This window comes from Balaenoptera physalus, assembly GCF_965194825.1.
Source record: "Balaenoptera physalus genome assembly, chromosome: 5".
Lineage (NCBI taxonomy): Eukaryota > Metazoa > Chordata > Mammalia > Artiodactyla > Balaenopteridae > Balaenoptera > Balaenoptera physalus.
The window spans coordinates 109,557,396-109,584,637 of NC_138884.1; the positions used below are offsets into that span (position 1 = coordinate 109,557,396).

At 32.9% G+C, this 27,242-nt stretch overlaps 1 protein-coding gene across 8 annotated transcripts in view; it reads left to right on the forward strand.

Moving 5' to 3' along the window:
• RAB28 (RAB28, member RAS oncogene family) overlaps positions 1 to 27,242 on the forward strand; it is a 91,291-nt gene that overhangs the window by 6,896 nt on the left and 57,153 nt on the right. For all 8 annotated transcript variants that reach the window (XM_082462007.1, XM_082462006.1, XM_082462011.1 and 5 more), the window contains exons 3-4: positions 3,470 to 3,558; positions 14,719 to 14,848. In XM_082462007.1, the coding sequence (XP_082318133.1) occupies positions 3,470 to 3,558; positions 14,719 to 14,848 (219 nt within the window). The remainder of the gene's footprint in view (positions 1 to 3,469; positions 3,559 to 14,718; positions 14,849 to 27,242) is intronic.

Here is a 27,242-nt window from a genome sequence, read left to right on the forward strand (position 1 = left end):
TTAGAAAGTACTTAGGTTAAAAATGACATTAGGAAATATATACTCTTAATGAATATATATTTTAATTTTCCTGATTAAGGTTTTATTTTGATGGGCAGAGTTCCAGAAAAAAATCTTTTTTTATAAAGCGGCAGTTGGTTTTATTCTATTTAATGGACTCAAAATTGTGGTAGAAGTTTCAGTAAGAAAAAATTGTTTTAATGTAACTTGATTTTATATTAATAGGTACATTAAGAAATGAGGTTAATAAATTAAAAGGTTTATAGTATACCCTTTATATACTTTAACTTTAATTTTAATTCACTGTGTCCAAGGATTAATATTTGTATCATTTGCTAAAACATTACAGAGAGCATTAATTGAATTTATGGTACAGCAGCATAGGAGGCAAATCTAATATTTGTTAGTATTCTAGTAAGTCTTCTGTCCATTCAGATTGTTAGAGGTGTAATACCTCCTGTTCATCTATTGACATTCTCTTCATGCAAGTTTTCAAGGTCATTACTCTGCAAATACTCATCCATGTTAGTATATTTCATGATCTGGTATGCTGTATAGTCTGGATGCAACCACTGTGCAGATTTTACTGCTTAAAATAGTGTATCTGTTAGTCAGAGATTCTGCTGATAGAGCTTCTTAAGAGCCTTAGTCAAAATACTTTCAGGAAGCTTGTGGGTACAGTCAGTAAACAGCGTTCTACTGTGAAAAGGATTTCTAAGTCTTTAGTACAAGAAGTGGGCAGACTTGTGTTTTTAGTTCCATCTTGACTATGCAGCACTTTAAGTAAGGTTAACCAAGGCACCAAGTGTACTTTTACAAGGTCACTGTTGAATCCTCTTGGTGGCTTTGATTCATACCAAAAGCAACTTACCTGTATTTTGTCACCTCATTTATTTATTTTTTTTCCCTAGTTAAATGTCATTGCTTACAGAAGAGCAGGAATTTTCTAGTATTTTGCATTTGGGATTAGATTGCTGACAGTTTCCTCCTTAACATTCTTTATTAGTTAGCAATTTATATTAGATGGATTCTTGGTTTTAAAAAAATTTTCAATGTTGATTATTTGAAAATTCTTATATAGCTTTATAGGCATGTCATTTTGAAAATATACTGGAAGCCTTCATATGTTTTTGCTTGCAAAAACTAAAAGGAATATTAATTTGAATTCTGTATTATTTTGTTTCCCAAATAGGGAACTCCCATTTATTTTTATTTTTATGTGTTAATAAGCCTAAAATTCAAATGTGGAAGTTAAAAATACTTTTCTAGGTACATGAAATAACTATGAAGTTAATATCATTTGTTGAAGCTATAACGATAGCAAAAGTTTGTTTATTTTTTGGCTAGCATTGTGTATTAGTGGGTTATTAGTATTGCATAGCTATTTTTATCTGAGGCACTAGAATATGTGTATTAAAGAAAAACAAGCCAAGAACAACAAACAGTGTTTATTTGGAAAAGTATGGATTTAAAAAATATCCTCAACACACAAATATAAACCTCTCAGGTGGGAGATAGTTATAAACGATTTAGAGTCAGTCTTGAAATGATGTAGTCAGAATTTGAAAACATGTAATGAAGATCATGTTTCTAAAGTTACAGATAGTATAGGATCTAAATATCATAACTAAATATCAGAACTTAAAGGAAAAAAGCTTCATATTTCTTGATATGAAGTTAAGTGATAGGATTTATTGAACTTGAAGAAAATGGGATTAAATGCCCTTTATTAAGAGTTGCCTAAAATCTTACTTAAAAAAGTTAATATTGTTGAGTACTGTTTTTTGAAGTAAACAAATAACTAAAGAATTTTGAGAGTAAAATGAACAGAGTACTGCCTGTTTATCTAGGGGCTTCTGAAACTTTTTGATATACTTACAGTGTCGACTAGCCCTTTCTCACCTGCTTAATTTGAGACAGCATTGTAGGAGAATGAATTTTGAGTATCGAAAAATTTAGATTTTTAAGATATTGGGTTTACACAAGTTGTTGGGTAAGTCTTAGTGTGTGACATTTTGGTTTTTTTATTCATAGACCTTTAAGAACATTTCTGTCATTACTCTGTGAGCGTTGAAAGTGTGTATATTTGGGAATGATGATGGGTGATGAACTTTAGTAGCTCTCATTAATGCTAATGAAAGTTGCTCATGTAAATCCTCTGCCGGTTGGCAGATGGAACAGACCTACATCCAAATAATAGAAAGATTGTAATACAGACCCAACAAGACTTAGAGTTAAGGGTAAAACTTGGCTGGTTAATCCAGTGTCGTACTTTCTTTTCAGTTGCAACATTGAATGGTGTGACTAACATTCTCCAGTTTTAGTGTTTTGCATTGGCATAAAAATTCATATCTATATAATCCTTTTCTGGTTTGTATTTGAAGTGAGACTAGTTTCTTAGTGTCTAAGTTTTTGAGTTTTCCTGATTTGCAAATCATTCAGAAAGATACATTTTTGGTGTGGGAGCTCATTTTGAAGGTACTAGTTGAGATTTTGTCTACCTTTGGAGAAAGCTGCATAATTTTATTAGGAGAAATAGTTTGAAATGTTAAACTGTAAAGCATATTGAACTTGATCTTTAAATTTTGTAATCGCATTGATAATAGAGAATAACTTATAATTTTTTTAACAAGTAAATATTTGGCAAAATGGACAAAAGAATTTTAAAGATTGCCCTTTAGTATTTTAGAATGCTTTTATAATGTTTGTATGGGGAAGAGATTTGTTAGACTATTTTATGAGGGCTTTGAAGCACGTATTATAATTTGTTTCAGTGGAACGCTTTGAACAGATATAAATGCATCATAATATTTAGTGATATACTGGGTATGTAACCTACATCAGTTCTGAAGAGGGCTGTCAAAATGTTTATATTTTATGGGTTAAATTTCAAAACATATAATTTTAAAATTATGTTCACTATTGTATATAGTAGCTGACATTCAAATTTAAAAATTCATTGAAGTTGAAACTGTGGGACCATTTTTGTAGTCTGTTAGTAATCCATGAGTTTTAGAACCTATGGAGTTTAGAACTTACAGGAAAATTCATTATGTGCAATAAGGTACATTAGTATATAAAGTTCACTTTTAATTTTTAAATTATATATCTTACTCCACATATAAGTGCTTTATTGTTTTATGCTCTGTTTAAGAAAAAAAATTCTTTAAGGTTAAAGAAGTTTGTGAATTAAAGCTTTCTTTATTTTCTTTTGTTTTGAAGGTGATTATAAATGTGGTTTCATGGAAATGGGGTAAAGTGTAAATCTAAATTTCCCACTGTTATCTCTTTTGACAACATTATTTCACAATTCCAAATATGTGACCATGTGAACATGCAGAATAAAAGACAAATTAGGTTCAGAGTTTATCACTGTGACTTAATGTTCTGTGAAACTGTATTCAATTGTTATATTGTCCCTTAACTTTTTTTGTATTCTTATTTTTATATTCATTGTTTTATATTCTAGGAAACTTGAATGTTACTCTTCAAGTTTGGGACATAGGAGGGCAGACAATAGGAGGCAAGATGTTGGATAAATATATCTATGGAGCACAGGTATGAAACGAATTGTATGATTATTCCAGTACTGAAGATACTCTCCTTACAAACACACAAGCAGGTACACACACACATACATGCTCTTTCTACCTTGATTTTTATCTGGTATGTAGGGAGACTGATTTTACATTTGTGCTAATCCTTTGATTTCATCCTCCCCCAAAATCATGTTTGGAATGATTTGGGTCAGGGAACTGGATGACTTTAATAGCTTTCATATGCTACTTATATTACTAATACTATTGTCAGCAGTTGAATACATGCAGTGATAAATGATATTTTGATATTTAGTAACTGATTTGGTTCTGTGGACTACTTACAGAATACATAAATTGAATGATAAATATTAGAGAGGAAAATTTAATTTCATTTTAAGTTGCAAGGACAAAAAGCATACATATATGCCTATATATTTTCGTGCCGTGAATTAGTCTAGTAAATATTTATAGTTCTTCAGATTTAACAAATATATCAATATATTGTATCAGAAAACTAAATATGACTAATTATATATATGAAGCACATACAGCATTTTAACATGATAGTCATGTGTGGTGTCTTTTCAGAAGAAAATCTGTGTAGAGTAAGAAAAACCACTTGAATGATTATATAACAAAAATTCTTTGGTACATTAGCTTATATAGACATAATTTATAAGTTTTAAAATTAAATTATACAAATAGAAAATTTGCATAGTAGTAATTAATATACTTAACAAATTAATTATTGACATGCTGTTTATTTTTGCTTTTTCTTCTACTTTGAGTTAGTGTGTATCTTTCATATGATCATGAGGTATTGGGGGGGATAATATTCATAATCCTCATTTAGTTTTTTATTGGAGTTCGATATTTTAAGTCGAGAATCATAACTTGGTTATGTGGAGCTGGGTTGCTCATAAGAAATGAATCTAGATGACGACAGAATATTAAGCACTCTGCTGTATGAAGTTTGATACTTAACAAATACCATTGCCTTAATTTTGGATGGAAAATAGATTCTGAATTATAAAATATTCAGAGAAGGATGAGGCTCATATGGTTCTTAATCACGTATAAAGGCCCTAGGGTTTTGTTTTTTGCGTTATCGATATATAGATTTGGCTCTGAGACCCTTCTTTGCCTCTTCTTCTACGTTGTTCTTTGTCTCCTGGAAAATATTTCTGCTCACTTAACATTTTCACTTGTGACCATATGACTTAATATTTTATGACTGTTCGTTTTTCTCTTAAAAAATATGTCTCAGATTTTTGTGTCTGGCTTTTTCATTGTTGTGTGTTTCTGTTTTAAACTGATTATGTTTAAAGTAGATATTAAGCTAAAGAGAAATTGCTGGAGAGAGATTAGTGGGAAGCCACAGTCCTTGTTTCATTCACCTAGTTGGTAAAATGGGATTTGAAAATAACAATCTCTTTCCTCTTTGCTCCATTGAAATCTATCTTCATGGACACATATTGGATTTAAAAAAAATGAAAACTAGATTAGTCAAGCTTCTAATGATATTTGACTCTGAATGTCAAATAGAATAGCTTTTTATGGTTTATAGATATACCTAAAGTTAGTGGAGAATGGGAAGTTTTTATGCATTTCAGAGTAAATAATAATATAACATTCAATTAATACATTTTTTTCACTTAAAAATTAGGGGAATGTAATGTTTATGGGTTAGACTCTTAATTTTACCTTACTTCAAATCATTAAAAAATTTTATTATTTGATTTATAGAAAATTTAAATTTATTAATATTATAAAATTATTATATAAAAATTAATGTTGATATGACATTCACATAATATAAAATTAACAATTTTTAAAGTATATAACCAGTCGTATATAGTACATTCACAATGTTGTGTGACCATCCCCTCAAATCAGTTCTTTATATGTTTTAGCTATTACATAGCTGCTTAAAGTCAGCAGACATTAATGGGCAAATTTTAAAAATTTCCATCATTTTTGAGGATACTTGAGTTTAGTGAAATGTCTGTGTTCTTTTCTAATGTACTTCACATCTTGGGAGAAAGAGAATGTCACATGAGATTTCTATTTCGAAGGTACATGTTGATTTTTTTCTCTTTTGACAGTGTCTTACATTGTTTATACTTTACAATCTCTGTAAATCATATACCCTGTTTTATTAAAAAGCAATGTAATAAAGTGTTTGTAGGAATTTCATGAACATTTTCATGAAATCGTCCCAGGAAAGTAGGAATTTTTAGATGATAAAATGAGTTGTCATAAATTTTCTCTGCTTTCCAGAGATTCTAAATTAAATGCTATGTAGAATATAATTAAGTAAATTTGCCAGTAGTTTCTTTTGTTAAAATACATGTAAATTTTTTACCCAGGCCAGAGAAGCTCAGACTACAGTTCACTACCATAAATTGGGAGAAATGTTACTTTTAAAAAAACAGTGCTTTCATAAACATTTTAATAGCATTTAATAGTTTTATATAATTACATAACTTTTCTTCAAAGTAGATCTATACTGCTTCTAGAGTTGTTGTAGATGCTGTACATTGCCCATCTCACGAATACTTTGGACTTTTGTGCACGTGCTACATGATAGAAGTCTTTCAGAAATGCTTTGACAAGCTGTTTTGAGGACATCAGTGTAATGTCTTATTTAGGATTTTGTTTTAGGTTCTCTAACTTATGTAATGTGTATGGAAAGAATTATCTTACACGTATCTGGGCTGTTAAGCTCTGTGAATCCATTTTTCTAAAGCATTTCTTATCCAGGAAGAAGCTTATTTGTAGGCTGGAATTAACTTAGATTCAGATAAAACTGATGATTTTACCCTCGTCAATTTTTCCCCACCAGTAGCATTAAATTTTAGTGATAGTGTATTGAATAGTGTTGGTTGAAACAAAATTGAATAGACACCAAAGAAAGAATTAGTGAGGTATTTTGTCAAAAACTAGTTCTAAGAATTGAAGTATGTCCCAGTTAAATTCCCAGATTTTAAATTAACTTAAAATTTTCTAGGAGTCTTCAGAAAGATGTTATAGGCTATTTTTCATAGTGGTTACAAGCAAACACACAGTACATAGTGTTTAGTGCCCTGTAACCTGTGGCTAACAGAGGCTAATAACAAACCTCAGAGAAGGACTGGATGTTTCATTTTTGTAGCTCTTTCCGTCCTGGAATCTAAGTGGTTTGCAAACACTGCTCTACTGAGTATAAACTCAATGAAGTGTACTCATTTGTGAGGTAGAACATAACTACTATTGTGTACCAGTGCCCCACACAGATGAGCCACCCTGTTAACCACCAACAAAAGGATATGGTGCCAGTATGACAACTGGGGAGAGAGCATATCTCAAAGTTGGACTCCCTGAGACCCTCTGCTGTCTTTTACCATGAATTTTTTAGTTGGATATTTGTCAACTTATAACTTACTATATTTACAGACGTCTCTTGCATTAGTGTTCCTTCTTACAGGTAGTACTTATACAGCAAAGTACAGTATATGTGGTTACGACTATTGTATAATCTATATGATTTAATTCATTTCTATATTTAATTAAAAACTAAAGTAGATTATTTGTTGTACAAATCAGGGAGAAAAAAATACCTGTATTTTGGAAATGGGTAACTTTCACTAAATTGTATGTACTGTATCTGTTAAATTTTAGAACTAAATTTTGAAATTCCTTATAATACTGTTAAGTGTTGCCACAGTGTTTGTTCCTTCAAGACTGCTGTCAGTTATTCCTTTGAAAATGGTATCCATTTGGTTTACGGACTCATCATGCTTACTAGATATGGTGATAAGTGAAATAGATGAAAACAAAGTACTATATAATATTATTTACTAAAAGTCTTAAGGTTTATAAAGAGAAGGGGTGGTAATATCTTTTGGCAATTGCGGGGGGGGTGAGGAAAGTGAAGTTAAGGCATAGAAGATGGAGGAGATTTTTGTGAGGAATTTGAAGATGTAGAAGGATTTATTAAACTTGAAGTCTCATTTCCAAAAGTCATGGCAGAAAAATTTAGAAAGAGGAGCAGGTGGAGGGTAAATTAGGAAGAGGAAGCACAGGAAAGTATGGGGATGAAGACATAGCAGAAGGATAAATGGTGGATAGGTGATAAAAGAGGGTATCAGGGACATGAGATATGGTGGTGGGTTTAGATGGCCACAAGATTGCCAAGAAACAGTTATTTCCAGCAGTTCCCCGTAGATTCTTCTTAGACTTGAGTTGTTGCCAAGATGTGTTGCATTTCCAAGGGAGTTGTACTTTCTGATAGTTTTTTGAAAGGAATCAAGAGAACTAGATTGATTGATGGGGTGAGAGACTCAGGGCTTTGAGGGTACTTATATTATAGGCTCCCAAAGAGATGAGTACTTAGAGGTCTGGCTTTGGTGTGCTGAAGCTGGTGGGTAGAGGCCCTGGGAGTCTGTGGCAGCTTGTATGAGTTTTGGTAGTTTGTGTGTTTCAAGGAAGTGGTTCATTTCACCTGTGTTTTCAAATTTTGGGCTATGGAGTTGTTCATATTATTCCTTCATTATTTTTTTAATGTCTGTGGAAACCAGTAGTCATGACCCCTCGTTAATTTGTGCCTTCTCTTTCTTTACCTTTCTGTCTCTCTGACTCTGTCTCTGTCTTTCTTTTTGGTTAGTCTGGCTAGAGGTTACCAACTTTTGGTTTTTATTAATTTTCTCTGTTGTTTTCCTCTTTCCAGTTTCATTGATCTCTGCTCTAATTTTTATTATTACTATTTTTTCTGCTTGCACTAAGTTTAAATGGCTCTTCTTCAGTTTTCTAAAGTGGAAGCTTAGATTTTTGATGTTTCTTCTCTTCTGATATATACATTCAGTGCTCTACATTTTCCTCGAAGTACTGTTTTTGCTGTATCTCCAAGTTTTGATAGGTTGTATTTTATTTAAGATATTTTAAACTTCTCTTGAGGCTTCTTTTTCGACCCAGGTGTTATTTAGAAGTATGTTGTTTAATTTCAACATATTTTGAGTTTTTCCAGCTCTTTCTATTATTCTAATGATTCCATTGTAATCTAAGAACATGCTTGGTATGATTTCTATTCTTATAAATTTGTCAAGGTGTGTTTTATGGTCCAGAATGTAGTCTATCTGGTGAATGTTTCATATGAGATTGAGAAGAGGGTACATTTTAATGTTGTTGAATGGACTGTTTTATAAATGTCAATTAGATGAAGCTGATTGTTACTGCTGTTCAGGTCAACTTACTGATTTTCTGCTTGCTTGATATATCAATTAATGGAAAAGGGGTGTTGAAATCTCCAACTATATTAGTGGATCTGTGGATTTTGAATTCCTTACAGTTCTATCAGTTTTGGGCTCCATATTTTGATACTCTGTTATTAAGTGTATATACACAAAGGATTGTTATGTTTTCTTGGAGAATTAACCCCTTTACCATTATGCCAATCTTTATACCTCATGATTTCCCTTATTCTGAAGTCTGCTTTGTCTGAAATTAATATAGCTGCTCCAGCTTTCTTTTCACTTCTTTTAGCATGGTATTTCTTTATCCCTTAACTTTTAACCTGTGTCTTTATATTTAAAGCGTGTTTCCTGTAGGCAACATATAGTTGAGTCTTGGTTTTTCATCTACTCTGACAATGTTTTTTAATTGGTGTATTTGGACCATTCACATTTAAAGTGATTATTGATATAGTTGGATTCATATCTTTCATGTTTGTTTTCTGATCCTTGTGCTTGCTTCCCTCCCTCCCCCTCCTTTTCTCTTTCTTTCTTTTCTGGTTTTATTTGAGCATTTTATCTCTTAGTCTGTCAATTATACTAAAACTTTGTTTTTTAAGCAATTGCCCTAGAGTTTGCATCTTATACTAATCAAAGTCCACCGTCATATGATACTACATTGCTTCCTGTGTAGTTCATAAAATATTGCAAAAAAGAATATTCTCAGTTCATCCCTCCTGTCCCTGATGGCATCACTGTCATTCATTTCTCTTTTCCATATGCTATAATCACTCAATACCTTGTTACTGTTATTAAATATTTATATTTTAGTTTAATTAAGAATAAGAAAAATTAATGATTTTCTTTTACCTTTTCTTGTTCCTTCTCTGATATGCTTCCTTTCTTTATGTAGAACTGAGTTTCTGACCTGTATCATTTCCTTCTTCTTGAAGAACTTCTTTTAACGTTTCTTCCAGAGAAGGTCTTCTGGCTATGAATTCCCTCAGTTTTTGTTTATCTGAGAAAGTCTTTATTCCTCCTTACTTAGAAAAGGATTTTTTATGTCTAGAATTTTAGATTGGTCCTTTTCTTCAACACCTTAAAAATTTCACTCCATTCTTTTCTTAATTGCTTGGTTTCTGAAGAGAAATTCTCTATAATTCTTCTCCTTGTTGGTCTATAGATAGAGTATTCCCTCCCTCCCCTTGGCTTCCACCCCCTACCTTTTCTCAAGATTTTCTCTTTGTGTTTTGTTTTATGGAGTTTAAGTATATGATGCCTAGGTGTAGATGTTTTGGTATTTATCCTACTTGATGTTCTCTGAGATTCCTGGATCTGTGGATGGTGTCTTTAATTAATTTTGGCAATTTCTTGGCCATTATTACTTCAAATATTTCTTAAGTTCCATTTTCTCTTTTCCTTCTGGTATTCCAGTTCCATGTGTCATATACATTCAGAATTGTCCCATAGTTCTTTGATATTCTATTTTATTCATTCTTTTTTCTCTTTACATTTCAGTTTTGAAAGTTTCTATTATCTTATCCTAAAGCTGGCTGTTTCTTTCTTAGGTTGTGTCCAGTCTACTGATGAGCTCATCAATGGCCTTATTTCTGTTATAGTATTTTTGATATCTAGCATTTCCTTTTTATTATTCATTAATGTTTCCATCTCTTTGTGTATATTACCCACCGTTCTTTCATGTTTTCTACCTTTTCCATTAGAATCTTTAAAATGTTAATTACATTTATTTTAAATTCCTGTTCTGATCATTCCAAAATCTGTCTCAATTTTGAATCTGATTCTAATGTTTGCTTTTTCTCTTCAAACTTCCTTCTAGTGTGCCTTTTAATTTTGTGTTGAAAACTAGACATGATGTATTGAGTAATAAGAACTCAAATAAATAGGCTTTTAATGTGAGGTTTTATGTTAATTTGGCCAGGAGTTGGTCTGTGTTTAATGTTTGCTGAATCTTTAGATGGCAGAGCCATCAAATTCCTCTAATGTCCTTGTGTTTTTCCTCCCCTGTCTTTTTGGGCATCTCAAAAGAACTCTTCCTTTGTTGGAGTTTGTGTCTTGCAGCTCTTTCAAATGTAATCTACTATTATACTGCAGCCCTATTGGTGTGTGTTAAAGTATGGAAGAGGGGGAAACATTCTATACTCTTATGATTAAGTCACAGCCTTGTGTGACTTAAGCATCTGTGTCCCTGGGCTGTGACCTTCATAGATATTTCTTAGCTTTTCTCATTTAGGTGAGACAGGATGACTAGAAGGGGCGGGAGTTGGAAAATGCCATTCTCTCATGTGGTAGAAGACTCTGAGCTTTTTTCCTGGGAGGATGCCATTTTACAGATAATGCTCTGGGCATATTTTACAATGGTTACTTTCTCTCCTCTCATGCCAGAACCATGAGGGGATTTTTCTTGACTCTTCACCATGAGGATCTTGTGGGGTTCCTAGAGGTAAAACACATGGAAGTATGGGGGTATCCCAAAGACTGTGTCCCCCAGGAGTTTCTCATCCTCAAGCTAGCACACACTCAGCCTCCAACAATTCATCAAAATTACCATTTAAATGTTTCTACTATTTACTGGCTCTAGTGGCTTTTGCTCCAGGTAAGCAGATTTTGGCTGTGACTCTCTGGATTCACCCATCACTCTGATTTCAGGGTGGCAATTTGCCCTGCAAACTCAGCTCTCTGTTGTGTCCAAGAAAAGTCATGGATTTTCAGTTTGTCCAGCTTTTTTCTTATTGTAAGAACAGTGATGACTTCCAAGCTCTTTACATGTCTGAGCTGAAACTGAAAGTCCTAGAACTTCTTTTCTATGTTAATGTCTTTGGTTTTCTCATTTCTCCTTCTCAGTTTTTAACCACATGGGTGTTGGTCAAAACTGGTACAAAATTGTCATATTAGGAGCAAAGATAAAAATCATAATTTTTGCATTAAATGGTATTGAGAAATGGATATATGAGCCGATAGATGTTTGGGTTGGTAGATAGCTAGATTAATGAAAAGGTGTTTATCCTTCTGTCTTTCTTATGAGTCCTGGACAATTCATAGGTATTGCTGACTGAAGAATATTGGGATATATTGGTTTAGATGAGAAATTGGCAAACTTCCTTGAAAAGCCAGATAGAAAATATTTTAGGTTTTGCAGGTCAGACTGTCTCTGCTGCAGCTACTCAACTCTGCCATTATAGTGCAAAAGCAGCCATTGATAATACTTAAGTGAGTGTGACTATGTTTCAATAAAAGTTTATTTACAAATATAGGCTATGAGCTGGATTTGACCTGGGGGCCATAGTTTACCAACTCCTGGTCTAGATCAGTGATAGTTAATTTTTATTCTATAGCTCTGGTCTAGTACTGATTATCAAGAGATGCTGGCCATGTTTTATTTGCATATATTCTATTATGTTCAGATATTGAACCATGTTGTGATGAATATTTTAATATATTAGTTAGAAGGGTTCTAAAAATTTTAAGGTTTAAGAGGCACCATAGGTCAAGGCTCAGTTTATGAGAGTGAAAACAATCTCACATTTGCCCTGAAAATGTGATTCATATTCATTCAGAATAATAATAAAAAAATTCCCAGTAAGTGTGTAGTTTGTTGTTTTTAAATTGTCTATTTTTATTACTTTACATAATCAGTTAGGCATGACAGGTATTATGAAGGTGGATGACAGAAGCATTGCCCAAGATCAATAGATGGTAGGGCCAGGACTACAATCCAAAGGCAATCTGACTTCTAGGGCAGAGCTCTTTCAACATAATATATTGTATCACTCATGTCAACTGGAGGTGGAGTCAATAGATTGAATATTAGCTTTGTTCAGAGGCTAATTCTGGGGCATTATTCTTAATAAGAAAAGTAGGATGTTCATTATTTCAAATAATTCTGTGCTGGGCATTATTTCAAAGCATTTGGGAGGGCACAAATAGATTTATAAGTTACTAAAATAAATCAGACAAACAATTTTGCATAAAAATTATGGAATAATTAAGTTGAAAGGGATATAGAGTGTCTAATTCAATGATCTAACTTTAGAGGCAAATAACTTGAGACCCAGAGAAGCTAAGCGACTTGGGGGCCAGTGTAGTTTAATAAAAGAGCATGCAATATATGTAAATTAAGCCATCATGCTGTATGCCTTAAACTTGTACAGTGATGCATGTCAACTATTTCTTAATAAAACTGGAAAAAAAGAGCATCGTACTGGAAGTTCATAATAGTAGTAAGCTAAGAGCCACATTGGGAGAGTTAGTTGTTAAATTTTCAGGAATTTTTGTGAGCCGGTTATTGAGTATATTCATGATTAAAAATATATAAAAACTCATAAATTATATTAAAAACAAAGATTTATATGATCAAAATGCATCACTTACTGATTATTTTACTATATATTTCTGTTGTCTACGCTCTTGAGGTTATTTATATCTAGTGTATCTGTATGGTGGAAGTGCTGTGTAGTGGTGTCCTACCCAACTCTGTTCAGTGAAGTGACATTGATAGCTTTAAAATGACCACAGGGGAGTATTTACACTACAGAAATTGGCAGATGCTGTAAATAATACTCTCTCATCCCTTCCCCACGGCTGCCATGCCTCAAGCTGGTTAATTAATATTTACCAGCATATCATTGGCCATGACTTGTGTGTTATATACTTGTCTGCTTATGTGCCTGGCTTTGCTGCAAGACTGTGAGTTCCTTGAGGTTGGAATTTATATCCCTGGTACCCAGCACAATGCTTAGCATATATAGGTGGCAGACAAATTTTTGTAGACTGAATGGGTGGACTTTATATTCATTCAGTCCTCGATTCAAATCCTGGCTCCATGTGACTTTGTGTTTATTAGTAAAATGAGGATAATAATACCAGTCTTGCATGATTTTTGTGAGGATTAATGAAAACATCCAGATATCTGTCTGGTACATAGTAGGTGTAAAAAAGTAGTCAACATTTATGATTATAACTTAAGAAGAAGGAGACATAAATGCCATTAGGGTCCAGACTTAAATATGCAGAGAGCTTTGTATTAAGTATTTGACCACAAATTGGATGAGAATCAAGAATGTGGCAGTGTTATTTTTGTGAGTGTACATACTTCTTCTCCTTCCCACACAAAATAATGGGATATATTAAAAGGAATATGATATATAAGAGGCAGGAAGCAATCGCTCTGTTGTATTTGGCTTTGTTCAGGCTCTTATTACAGTATCATGTCCAGTTTTACATTGCTCATTTTAAAGAGGATGTCAAAAAACTATATGTAGCATGTCCTGGGAAGAACCAACAACTATGATTAAAGGGATAGAAAATAGGTCCTTTGAGGCAAGTTTAAGGAATTGAGTTTGTTTATTCTGGAAAGGAGATGGTGAAGGAGTTACTTAACTATCTTCAAGTACATGAAGGGTTATTATAAGGAGGACACTCTCATGTTGTTCTCCAAATGCACACAGGACCGAAAGAGGAAATCGACTTATTTCATTTAAAGAAAATTGTGTTAAACACTGAAATTGACTGTCAGGGGATGTCATGGAATCTCAATTTTTGAAAATATTTAAAAAGAGCAGCAGCAGATGGTTATTTATTGAAAGGTTTAAATGTTTGACCTCATGAAAGTGACAGGCAGAATTGTAGACCTTGAAGCTTTTTTCACCTCTATGATATGATTTTCTTATATTTTATTGAAACTTACCAAGCATATCCCAGTTATCTCATTGGAAAACCACTTACAGTTTGATAAAATTATTCTTTAGCTTGCATTGTATCTTAATTGCTGGATTTATCTTGAATGAAGACATTCAGTATTATCTGTCTGCTAATACCTAAATTGAAGTCAGATACAAACAGTCCACGTTTGTACTTTTTATACTCTATTCAACATATCTATTACTTAACAGTGTTCGGTATTAATATTTTTTAAAGTAGCATATTATAAATATTCTGTAACTCTTTTGCGACAGGGAATCCTCTTGGTATATGACATTACAAATTATCAAAGCTTTGAGAATTTAGAAGATTGGTATTCTGTGGTGAAGAAAGTGAGTGAGGAGTCTGAAACTCAGCCACTGGTTGCCTTGGTGGGCAATAAAAGTAAGTTATTAATGTTTATTTATATATAGTAAACTTTATTTGTCTATCCTGTAGTTTTTATTCCTAAAAAAAATTGATGTTTGGAAACATAAATAGATACTGTTTTCCTGGAGTGAGCAAGTTGAGGAGAAAATTCCTAAAGATGTGTACAGTCTTTACAATAACAGTTTGATGCTTGATCTATCGTAACTGCTCTGCCGCTTTGGCCAATTCCTTGTTAAGGTAAGTTCTGTTCTGCAGTGTGTGTGTGTTTTGTCTTCCTGTTGTCTAAGGAAGCAGCGTGGACTATTAAGAACAGCCACACAGCTGCAGATTTTATGATATTACACTGCAGCTTCAGCTCTGCCCCAGAGATTTTGAGAGATACATTTCATTAAATGATACCCTGTTCTAGGGAAGGAAGCAGTGTCTGCATGGAATTTTGTGTGCATTGTTCCTTGCTCTCATCGCTCATAAACTTCCTTTTCTAAATTTTTGAGGTTTGTTCTTAAATATAGATTTTTTTTTTTGAGAAAGAGTATATTGGGAGAGGAGTGGTGCTTGGTAAAAATGATGGATAAGTAATTTTTGAGATCTGTCTCTTGGGCTATGATATACAGCATATAAAAATTATAAGACTGAATTCAGTACAGGATTATTATTTGGTTCATAGTCCTGCAATGCATTTATCCTGGTAAAGGGGACCTTAATAAGAGTTTTCAAATATATAAGATATGATATTACCTAATCTTCTACAACTTATTTGAGGTCAGAAAAAGAGAAAATGAATTTAAATTATACCATGGAGGATTCAGGTCAGGAACTGTTTCCTGACTATAAGCTTTGTTAAATCAATACCCAAGTATACTACCAAGAGAATTATCTTCTCCAAAAGTCTTTAAAAATACAGTGCATTTTTTTTGTCTATAATTGTTTAGGAAATAGTACTTCCTGAAGGACCAAACCACAATTTCTTCATTATGTGGTTTTGCACACTTAGATGAACATTTAATAAATCCAAGCCTTACTTTAAAACCATTACAAAACAGGTGTGAATATCATTTCTCTGAAGAGTTAAAAATATAAATTTTATAATACTTTCTAGAAAACAGTATCACATATCACAAAATGGATGGCTTGGGTAAAAGAAACATTTTTTTTTTTAAAGCTTTAGTTAAATTTTGCTCATCTATTTTTTAGATCTAATTGAGTGAATCAGATGCTTTTCAATTCATTGAAATCCCCCTTTATAAATCATAAGTTTTGATGAGCTTAGGTTCTGTTTCTGAGTGCAGCTTTTCATTTTAGGAGATCCTTTGTTAGTCATTCGTCATGTCACCAAAGCATTGGTTTATGTTATAGTTAAATTTGTGCTTTATTGGAGGTTTCCCGTCACCTTTTGGGAAATTATAGAGTAAGGGAGTGATGGGGGTTGGGATTTGTTTTCATTTCTTTCAGGATATAATCTAACTACATCTGGAGTAATGGTGTAGTGGTGCACAATTATATACATTATGTTATGTGTTTACGCTATCCTGTGAGGCCTCCGCCATTGGTCACTGTCTAAGACAGGATGTCAGACTAGATGGGCTATTGGACTGTGCTGGTGATGCCATTCCTGGGTTTCAAAAACAAACATTTATATAATTATATGAATTTATGCAAAAAACTGTTACAGTGTTATGTTTGAGATTTAATTGCATGAAAGTCAAAAGAATTTTTTCACTTTTGGTTTAGCTCTAACCCCTTTCTTGTATTTATAATACTTTCTTTCAGAATGTGATCATATAATAGAGTATGCAGTCACACAGAATGTTACATGTGTAAAATTAAGTGATTAGAGACAAACATTTTCCTGGATATTATTTACTGCTATCTGTCACCGGCCCAGTTTCATATGATCAATATTATCATGTAGTGAATGATCTTACAATTTGTGTTTACAAGTTGATGTTACATTATAGTAGTATACACTCATTTTCTTTTTTGGGGATATAATTATATTAAAGAGCAAAGACTTTTTTTTTTTTGAGCAACACCAAACTAATTAAAGAGATTTTATTAAGAGTTTCTATATCAAGGGCCTCATGAAACATTGGAACGTTTTCCAAGTCAAGGAAGCAGCTCCCAGATTCAGAGAATGTTCCAGATGGCAAGGCTTTCACAGTTGTTTCATCTGACTTTTTTCATTCATCAGATGAGTGTTATATTTGTTCAATCTGTTCTTTTCTTTTTTTTCCTCTTTTTCTGCTTTCTCTTGAGTTAATTGATCATTTATTATTACATTTTATTTCACCTATTAACTTACACATATTATATGTTTATATGTTATATTTTTAGTTGTTTCCTTAAGATGTTCACTATACATCCTTAATTAGTCTACCTACCTTCAAATGATAGTATGTCTCTTCATGTGTAGTATAAGGAGCTTAAACATTAGTGTTTAATTCCCTCCCACCCCAATCCTTTGTGTTATTATTGTCAGATATATTTTTACATATTCTATAAATAATTTTTGCTTTAAACAGTCATTTAGCTTTTAAGAGCAGTTAAAAATAAGAAAAAAGGTACATTTTATTTTACATTTACTTATTACATTGCCAGCACTCTTTATTTATCTGTTTAGATCCAAGAGTCTGTTTGATAGCAGATTCTGTTTGAAGAACTTCCTTTAACATTTCTTTTAGAGTAGATCTATTGACAATGAATTTCCTCAATTAAAAGCAAAGACTTTAGATACTAGTTAAAGGCAAAGCAAAAGAAGCATGATGGGAAGACGTTTGAATTATTATGATCATTATCTACACAGTCATCGTCTGCCTAAATGTGCTTTTAAAAATTCGTTATTCTGTCCTATTATTTGCTTGAATAGAAAGCATATGTTGAAAAGAAGTATGTGTAGGCTATGAAAATATTGGCAGCAGTAGCCAACTTTTAGCCAAAGTTTAGCAAAAAGATGGGATACAGAGAAAATTTCCATACAAAGAGTGTGTGTGTGTGAATTTGTTCCATAGTAAGAGCTTATAATTAGTAAGTTATAAAATCATGTGCTTTTTATTAAAATATGGTAAACTCTCAGAAATTTGGGCTGAGGATTGAGAATAGTTTTAGGTAAAGATGAATTACAGGTTTAGTTTTGTAAAAATTGCATTTTATTATGGTTTAACTAGTATAGGTTAATGATATAGCCAGCAGAGGAAGGGACTTGCTTTAATGAAGTAGAATTGATAATTAGTAAGTTAATTATTTCAGTATATAATACTTAAAAGTATATAATATATTTGACCCTTGAACAACACAGGGGTTAGGGGCATAGTTCCTCCCTGCAGTCAAAAATCCACGTTTAACTTATAGTCAGCCCTCTGTAAACTCTGTTCCTCCTTATTCACGGTTCTGCATCCATGGATTGAACCAACTTTGGATCATGTAGTACTGTAGTATTTACTATTGAAAAAAAAATCTGCATGTAAGTGGACCTGCACAGTTCAAACCAGCGTTGTTCAAGGGTCAACTGTACTTAAAACAAATTAATTAATTTTATTTTATATTCAATTCTAAAAGGATATAAAACAGTAGTGTTATTTCTTTGTACTGTTTAAGATTTTAAGTGAAGTATTGAGACGTGGTTAAGATCAGAGGGTTTTAAGTTTAGACAGACTTTGCTTACAAGCCCAGTTTCTTCACTTATCAGCAGTGTAACATCAGACAAGTTACTTTATGTCTTTAAGTCTCAATTTCTTCATCTGGAAATAAGGATAATGGTTTCTGTCTGATAAAGTCGGTTTAAGGATTAAATGAGCTATTACATAAAAACACTTAGAACACATTTCCTGTACACTGTAAGTGCCCAATAACTATTAGTTATTATTATTAATCATAATAGCCTTTTAAAAGCATGGACTATAGCTTCAGTTAGAAAGATCACAAGTTACAAATTAGTACAGCTGACATAGATATTTTACAAAAGTAGCCTGAAGAAAATGGTTCCTAGAGAATTCCTTTGTCACCATCTTATTCCTTGTTTTTTACCATGATAGTTCTCATGCTGTGTGTTGGGTAGGGCAATTAATTCAGCAAACATTCTCGAGTGCCAGCTACGTGTATTCAGCTAGCCATTGTTAATTTGTGCAAAGGTTGAACCACAGAGAGTGCTTAAGGAGTGATTGGGAACTGCTAATCTGGGTCTTAATTTTATTCTTTTTCTCTACCATCTTCAAGTTTTCTAGGAATTTGACTTTCTTTTGCTTTGTCTGGTTGTTGGGATTAATAAATAAAATTATGTTCAAATTTCCATGGAAGGCCCTACTTTTCCCTAGTGAGGTAAAAAAATATTCCTGGTAGTAACTTTCAAAATGGGAAAGAGGGAGGACTTCCCTGGTGGTGCAGTGGTTAAGAATCCGCCTGCCAATGCAGGGGACACGGGTTCGAGCCCTGGTCCGGGAAGATCCCACATGCCACGGAGCAACTAAGCCCATGTGCCACAACTACTGAGCCTGCGCTCTAGAGCCTGTGAGCCACAGCTACTGAGCCCGTGTGCCACAGCTACTGAAGCCCGTGCACCTAGAGCCCATGCTCCACAACAAAGAGTAGCCCCCGCTCACCGCAACTAGAGAAAGCCTGTGCGCAGCAACAAAGACCCAATGCAGCCAAAAAATTAAAAATAAATAAATAAATAAATTTATTAAAAAAAAAAAATGGGAACGGGGTAAGTCATCTACTTATTCTGTGTGTTTTGTGGAAGTTCCATTGGAGTTTGATGATGTCTGTGGCTCCAAGTACAGTGCGTTGTCTGATCGGCTATGAATATAGCCACATAAGCACCTGGAAACAATTATATTACCATCTAAGGCAGCTTCTGCACCAGGCTTAATACCTGATTTCCTGGCCTTGAAGGTCTTGCTCTCCAAGCATCGGGGCACTCTCACTTGATCAGAGCCTGCACTGCAGAACCTAGGGATTTTCGATATATGACCACTTATTACAGGCTTATTACAGGTGGATCTGACCATGCCCCAACACACAATCATCAACTCTCATGGGAACTATGGCACTAGCTTCCTAACTCTTCCTCCTGCTCTTAGCTTTGATCTCCTAAATCCAGTTCCCAAATGGCAAATCATACTGTATGACTTCTCTCCTTAAAACACTCTAGTGCTTTCTCATCACAATAGAATGAAATCCAAACTCCTTATCCAATTTCATCAAGCACAGGGTTATCTGGCTCCTACCTACATCTCAGACCGAATTTTCTACTAAATGCTCCCTTGTCCACTATATGTGTAAGGCACATTTGTCTTGGCTGGCTCCATTTTGTCATTTGGATCTCATCTTAAATGTCATCTCCTCAGAGCTGCCTTCTTTGACCACTCAAATCTAAGCGAGTCATCAAGTCCCTTTTTGTCAGGACGTTCTGTTTCAGTTATTTGCATAGTCTCATTGTCATCTGATATCATTTCTTGTTTGTTTCTTGTCTGTCTAAGCTCTGTGAAAGCTAGGGACCTCATCACTTAGAACAATGTCTGAATGAATGAATACCAAATGAATGAATAAAAGCCTTTTCAGGAAGACTCTGTTGAAATTAAGAGTGTATATGGCCTGGGATACGTTATTCAGGGAAAATTGTTTTCTTAATAAGGAAAAATACATAGTAGGTAACAGGGAACTTATTAGATGGCCTTCAGGCCCAACTGGCCTAGTGAATTCCACTCTGGTGAATAATGTCAGAGTTTCTTAAGAAACACATTGAAGTTATATTATGCTGGATCATGTTAGAGATAAAATGTCATAGATTTTATATCATGATTTTAGGTTAAATAAATCTAAAAAAAATTAAGAATTTTGCTTCATTTTCTTGTGACTTTTACATACTGGTAGAAACTTACACTTTCAACTTTTTATTTACAAATTTTAAATTTTTGTGTTTAATTTAAAAATCAGAGTCTTCACTCAAATACACTTTTAGTTTTTCTTTTAGTGTTTCAGGGAAAGTTCAAATTAAAATGAAATGAACACTCAGGAATATTAATTTTTTAAAGATTAATTTTATATTCAATCCATGTTTTATAACCACATGGCATTTTAATTTGTCATTTTGTTATTTTCTATCTTTAAGCTGTTATGTTTTCCTACTATCTGATCCATCACCTAGTTTCTCCCCTGACTAGCTAACATTCTCAGTTGGATAGATTGTAAACAGAAATTAACAGGGTTGCATAGGAGCTGCCCCCTTCCTGATTTATAGCTTCTTAGTTAGTGGAGGGGTGGTGGTTATCAGTAACTTGTATTGGGAGTAGGAATTATCATGCTCCAGTATAGAGTGGATGGATGAATGATTTCTACTCTTAAAGATATTAAACAGATCCTTTCCCAAATAAAGACTAATAACTCAGATTTTTAAACAATCTCCATGACAGATGAGGGCATAGAGAAGAGTGCATCAACACTAATTAACAATGTTGAGTGTATATTCTTCTTAACAGTGATTGATTGTTCTTGGAGTACTATCTCTGCCCAGGAAGTGATGTTTTACACTGTGAGGTTCAAAGGTTACATTTTAATGTACCCTGTAAGTTGTGTTCCCTGAACTCCATGGAAATGTATTAGTAAAACAAGTAAATTTTAAGTTGAAAATTTTACTGATGCTCTCAGTAAAGTTATCACAAGGCTTTTAAAGACTATTCTTTATTCTTAGTAATAGATGAGTATAAGAGATGGCTTTATGTCCAGCTTTAAGAACTTCATGGGAAATTACATGAAAGTACTTGCCTATACTGCGACTCTTGAGTTTTCAAAAATTCTTATTGTATCTGGAGAGTGGAAATGTGAAACTATGAAGTAAGTCACATTTACTTTGATTCCTGTTTTGAAGGATTCATATCAACTTCTATAAAATTTATCATCTACAATATTTTAGCAAAGTGAACAAGTGAGTCATTATTACCAGTTTGTTTAAAAGAGTTTACAATTTATAAGGCATAAACAAAAACTCTTTTGAGGATTTGAAAAGTTCATTCTGTTTATACAGTCTAAATTATAACATTCTGCCCCTTACCCATTTACTTTAATATGGTTCTTTTTTTTCTGGTGATAGTTATCCCAAAAGTATCAGATCCAAGTGTCTTTTTCAGATGGACCTAATGTTTCTGTTGCTTCATTTTTTTTTTCTTTTTTCTTTTTCCTCTCTTTACATGTAAATTTGTCAAATAGAGCTATGATTATTTACATACTGGAGGATGCTGGTAGCATCTTATTCTGATACTGATAGCATCAGTGTTCTGTATACTGAGTGAGAGAGTATTTTAATACATACACTTACAGCTGTTCTCTTATATGGTATTTCACACTCCTACTGTACTTTAAGAACACTTTGATAGTATTTCAAGTTTAATTGGTTGAGTAGTTTTATCAAATTAAACGCATAAGCTTGCATTCACACTGGTGTTGTAACTGATATATTGGGTAAGAAAATGTCAAATAAGTGCTTTTTCATAATACTAATCAGAAACCATTTTTCACCTGACAGTTGTTGCAGTGATGTTATTATGTCATTTCATAGTTAACTTTTTTTTAGTTGGCCTACTTTAAACCATTTTGACAGTATTACAGTTTATTTAGCTTGAGAAGTTTAAGGATTTTGTGGTTTTGTTTTGTTTGTTTTGGGGGAATTGTGTAAGCATTTCGGTCATAGCAATCTGTTCATATGATTTCTGTCTGTCTTTCATTGTCATGATAGAGAAAGTTTATTAAATGCTAAAGAAAGCATAATCCACCTGTTGTTTCTTTTATGATGACTCTGATTTTAAATTTTAGAAGAAATTATTAAATATTAAATTAATACTAAATAAAATTAAAGAATACAGCTATAAAAACTTTTTGTGAAAAGATTTGAGATTTTTATTAATGTAATTTAAGCCCCTTTAATGATTTATTTTACTTTATATTTGCTGTGATTGTTTAATAAATCCAATATAGATTAAAAGAACACTAGAGTAGTGATCAAAAAACTTTGTCCTGCTACTGTCATTTTATCTAGCTACATTACCTTGGCAATTTATTTAATCACTTAAGATGATTCTCATGTATAAAATGAGGGGATTGTACTAGGCAATCATGAGCACCTTCTATTCCTAAAATATGATGACCCAAACTCTGTTTAGTTGTAAGTCTGATTAATTGAACATATTTGTTGCCATACAATTTTAAGAGAGTTTAACTTTTCATGTGATTGAAATCCTGTCTTCTTATCTTTGCAGAGATGATTTCTTAGGCTCATTTTATCATTCAGTTATTAGATTATTAAGTGTCCATTTTCTATATACATGAATAGGTGCATATACCTAATAACAATAAATATAACCAAGATTTATTGAATTCTTAGTATTTGCCAGGCACACCCTGGAAATGTGACCAACTTTCAAGTGCTTTTTGGGGCTCTAAAAACAGCATTTCTTTTTTTTCTTTGAAGTATAGTTGATTTACAATATTATGTTAGTTTAGGGTAAACAACATCATGATTCAATATTTTTATAGATTATACTCCATTTAAAGTTATAAAGTATTGGCTATATTCCCTGTGCTGTACAATATATCCGTGTAGCTTATTTCTTTTATACATAGTAGTTTGTACCTCTTAAGCCCCTACCCTATCTTGCCCCTCTTCCCTTCCTTCTCTCTACTGGTAATGACTAGTTTGGTCTCTATAATGTTCTGAAAAAGTCACCTTTTTTAGAGCAGAGTTTTTTATTTTATTTTTTTACCGTTTGGAATTATGTAGGTGTTCTGTAACTAAAGCTCCATGAAGGCAGAGACTGTCTACCTTGTTCACTGCTGTGTCTCTAGTATCAAGCTCAGTCCTTGGCACACAGAAAATGCTCAATAAATACTTGTTATGAATGACTAGAAAATTATTAATTCTCTACCTTAGTAAAAGATGGAACTATGGAAATTTTGAGATGATAAAGAGAAAATAATACTGTTTTTTTCCCTAGCTTTTGTAAAACTCTGAGGCTAGGTTTTTCATCTGGAAGAGGCATATAATAACAGCCTCACTTGGTGCTTATGAGTTACTACTACATAAGATCATGCAAAATGCCTCTTACATTACACACATAGTTCATTTGAAAACTAAACTCTTAGCTCTCATCGCTTAATTTTCATTCAAAATTTTAATTTTAAAAAGATGAGAAGTGGTATTTTCCCTTATGGGTATTTATTTTATAGTGTGTTCTAGCACCTTAATATCTTTAATATAGAGACAGTATAGAGTAGTGGTCAAGGACACAGACTTCTAAGTAAGACCACTTAGGTTCAGATATGGGCTCACTTATTTAAATGTGTGATCATGGTAAGGTACTCACCCTCTTTGTACCTTAGTTTTGTCATCTGTAAAATGGAAATAACAATAGCACCTACCTTATAAGGAGGTCGTAATAAAAATTAAATATATATAAAGCTCCTAAAACCATGCCTGGTATATATAGGTGCTATATATGTTAGTTGTTATTACTGTATTTCCCACTCTTTCTCCAAAGCCTCTCTTCTAGTTATGGGTAATGGGAGGAGGTATTGCTAAGTCTCGTATTTTTTTAATTTAAGGATTTAAAAATCAAAAACATTAAAAATTTTGTGAAATGTCTTTGAAATACATAAAAAATGATTAAAATTTTGGTTATAATTATTGTTTGGAAGCCACCCTTCACTTAACTTGTAGTTTAGAAGTATATTTTTCTGAAAAAAATATTTAAATTCAGTTAATGGCGGTGATATAATTTTGATATTCAATCTGAATGGTGAAAGCTGGTGTACAGTTGCCATGAATTTTTATCTCAAGTTTATTTTGCTTTGTAGACATGTGTCTAATAAAAAAAAAGATGCTGCATAAACCATCGTTGGAGTTTGAATGTACTTCTGTTTTTGGTTGAGGTATAAATGTTATTTCTGGCTGTGTCCTTCATACTTAGCTCTTCTTACAACAAATGGAAAGGCCTTAATTGTACCTAAGGGAATAGTTAATCCACAGTGGACATATGGTGGACAAAAGCCGAGTCTAGTAAGTGAAATAAAATTATAAATGGTAAAGATTTGAATGCTTACAAAGTCTGGCAGCTATAAAAGATAGTATATTGTTTGAGATTAGCAAATTTTCTCTGAAGCATGATAGTAATAATTCTTTTCTTGGTGTGTTTTTGTTGTATATTTATATGTAAATTCGACTGAAAGATACTGAAAGATACATACTCTCAACTTATGTAGAAAGCATATTTGTCTTTTTTTTATTGTTCATTAAGCTTTGTGATGTGACTTTGACGTCAATAATAAAAGCTGATGATATCACATTTTTGGAAAGTTACTGCTCTTTTGATTGGAGGCAGTTAATTAGCATTAACCCAGAACAGCTCTTGGGCTTTATGGATTTGAGCATTATATGTGGTTGCACTGCTCCAGCAAAAGGTTAAGTATTAATGGAAAATGGTCACAGCCCTTTTACTTAAAGAAAACATGTTACTTGTAAGTTTTCTTTTGATTTTACTTTTACAGTTACATTGAATGTCTTCATTCATTTAGCCATCCATAAAGCAAATATTGTTGCACATGCGGTGGATAATAAGTCTTTTTAGGACTACTTGTGTGGCATGTCACAGGTCATTAACTGCAAGTAACCACCTGACTTGAGGGAAGCCTGGAAGCATCATTATAGTGAAATAAGCTTTTATTTAGGTATCACTGCAGCACATTGATTTATTGAAATGTCACCAATTGCTACTGTGAAAATATATTCTCATTATCATTCAGGGAATGGTAAAGAGTAACCACTGTATACTGTAAAAGATATATATTGCTAACAGTGGAAAAAATAAGAATAAATATTGTGGTCTGTATTTTTCTAATAATTAAAGAATTAATTAGATGATTAATTAGGCTAAATTAGGTAATTCTTGTAGGATGTTTTCAAATCTATGTGTGATTCTATACATGTGTTAAAGGCATGTTCTCAGTTCTTTCTCATTTGAAATACCTTAAAATTAAGCAGCATAGAAAGATAATAGCAAACTTAATATAACTATTATATTTAAGACAGTCAATCCATAAAGTAATAAGTTCTTTCTGTGAGCATGTGGCTGCTTCCTAGGCACATATATCATGAATCTAGCCTTCAGGAAACTTGTCTTTTTGTGGAAGTAAGATTAACATAATGGACAAAAAGTACAAAAGAAAAACAACGTATAGTTTAGCACTACTGTATCAATGAGAGGGAAAGGATTAAGAGGAATGTAGACCTCAAACTGAGTTTTTGCAAAACTGGTAGGGTTTGGATACATCATGTTATAAGTAAGTCTTGAGCCAGTTCAAGGGTATCTCTGCATTTGGAATTTAATGTTGGCTTTAAAAAATTTTGTTTAATTTATTTTTTATTGGAATATAGTTGATGTACATTGTTGTGTTAGTTTCAGGTGTATAGCAAAGTGAATCAGTTTTATATATATCCACTTTTTTTAAGATTCTTTTCCCATATAGGTCATTACAGGGATTGAGTAGAGTTCCCTGTGCTACACAGTAGGTCCTTATTAGTTATCTATTTTATATATAGTAGTGTGTATATGTCAATCCCAATCTCCCAATTTATCCCTACCCTCCTTTCCCCCCTGGTAACCGTAGGTTTGTTTTTTACATCTGTGACTCCATTTCTGTTTTGTAAATAAGTTCATTTGTCCCATTTTTTTTGGATTCCACATATAAGTGATATCATATGATATCTGTCTTTCTCTGTCTGACTTCATTCAGTATGGCAGTCTCTGGGTCCATCTGTGTTGCTGCAAATGGCATTATTTTGCTCTTTTTTTATGGCTGAGTAATATTCCATAGTATATATATACCACATATTTATCCATTCCTCTGTCGATGGACATGTAGGTTGCTTCCATGTCTCGGCTATTGTAAATAGTGCTGCAATGAAAATTGGGGTGCATGTATCTTTTCAAATTATGGTTTTCATCAGATATATGCCCAGGAGTGGGATTGCTAGATCATATGGTAGTTCTATTTTTAGTTTTTAAGGAACTAAAAACTGTACCAATTTACATTGGTACATTGGTAATTGGCTGTACCAATTTACATTCCCACCAACAGTATAGGAGGGTTCCCTTTTCTCCACACCATCTCCAGCATTTGTTGTTTATAGATTTTTTGATGATGCATTGCTCTAATAATTAGTGATGTTGAGCATCTTTTCATGTGCTTTTAGGCCAACTGTGTGTCTTTTTTGGAGACCTCCTAGAGTAATGAAAATAAAAACAAAAATAAACGGGACCTAATTAAACTTAAAAGCGTTTGCACAGCAAAGGAAATCATAAACAAAACAAAAAGACAACCCACAGAATGGGAGGAAATATTTGCAAATGAACTGACCAACAAGGAA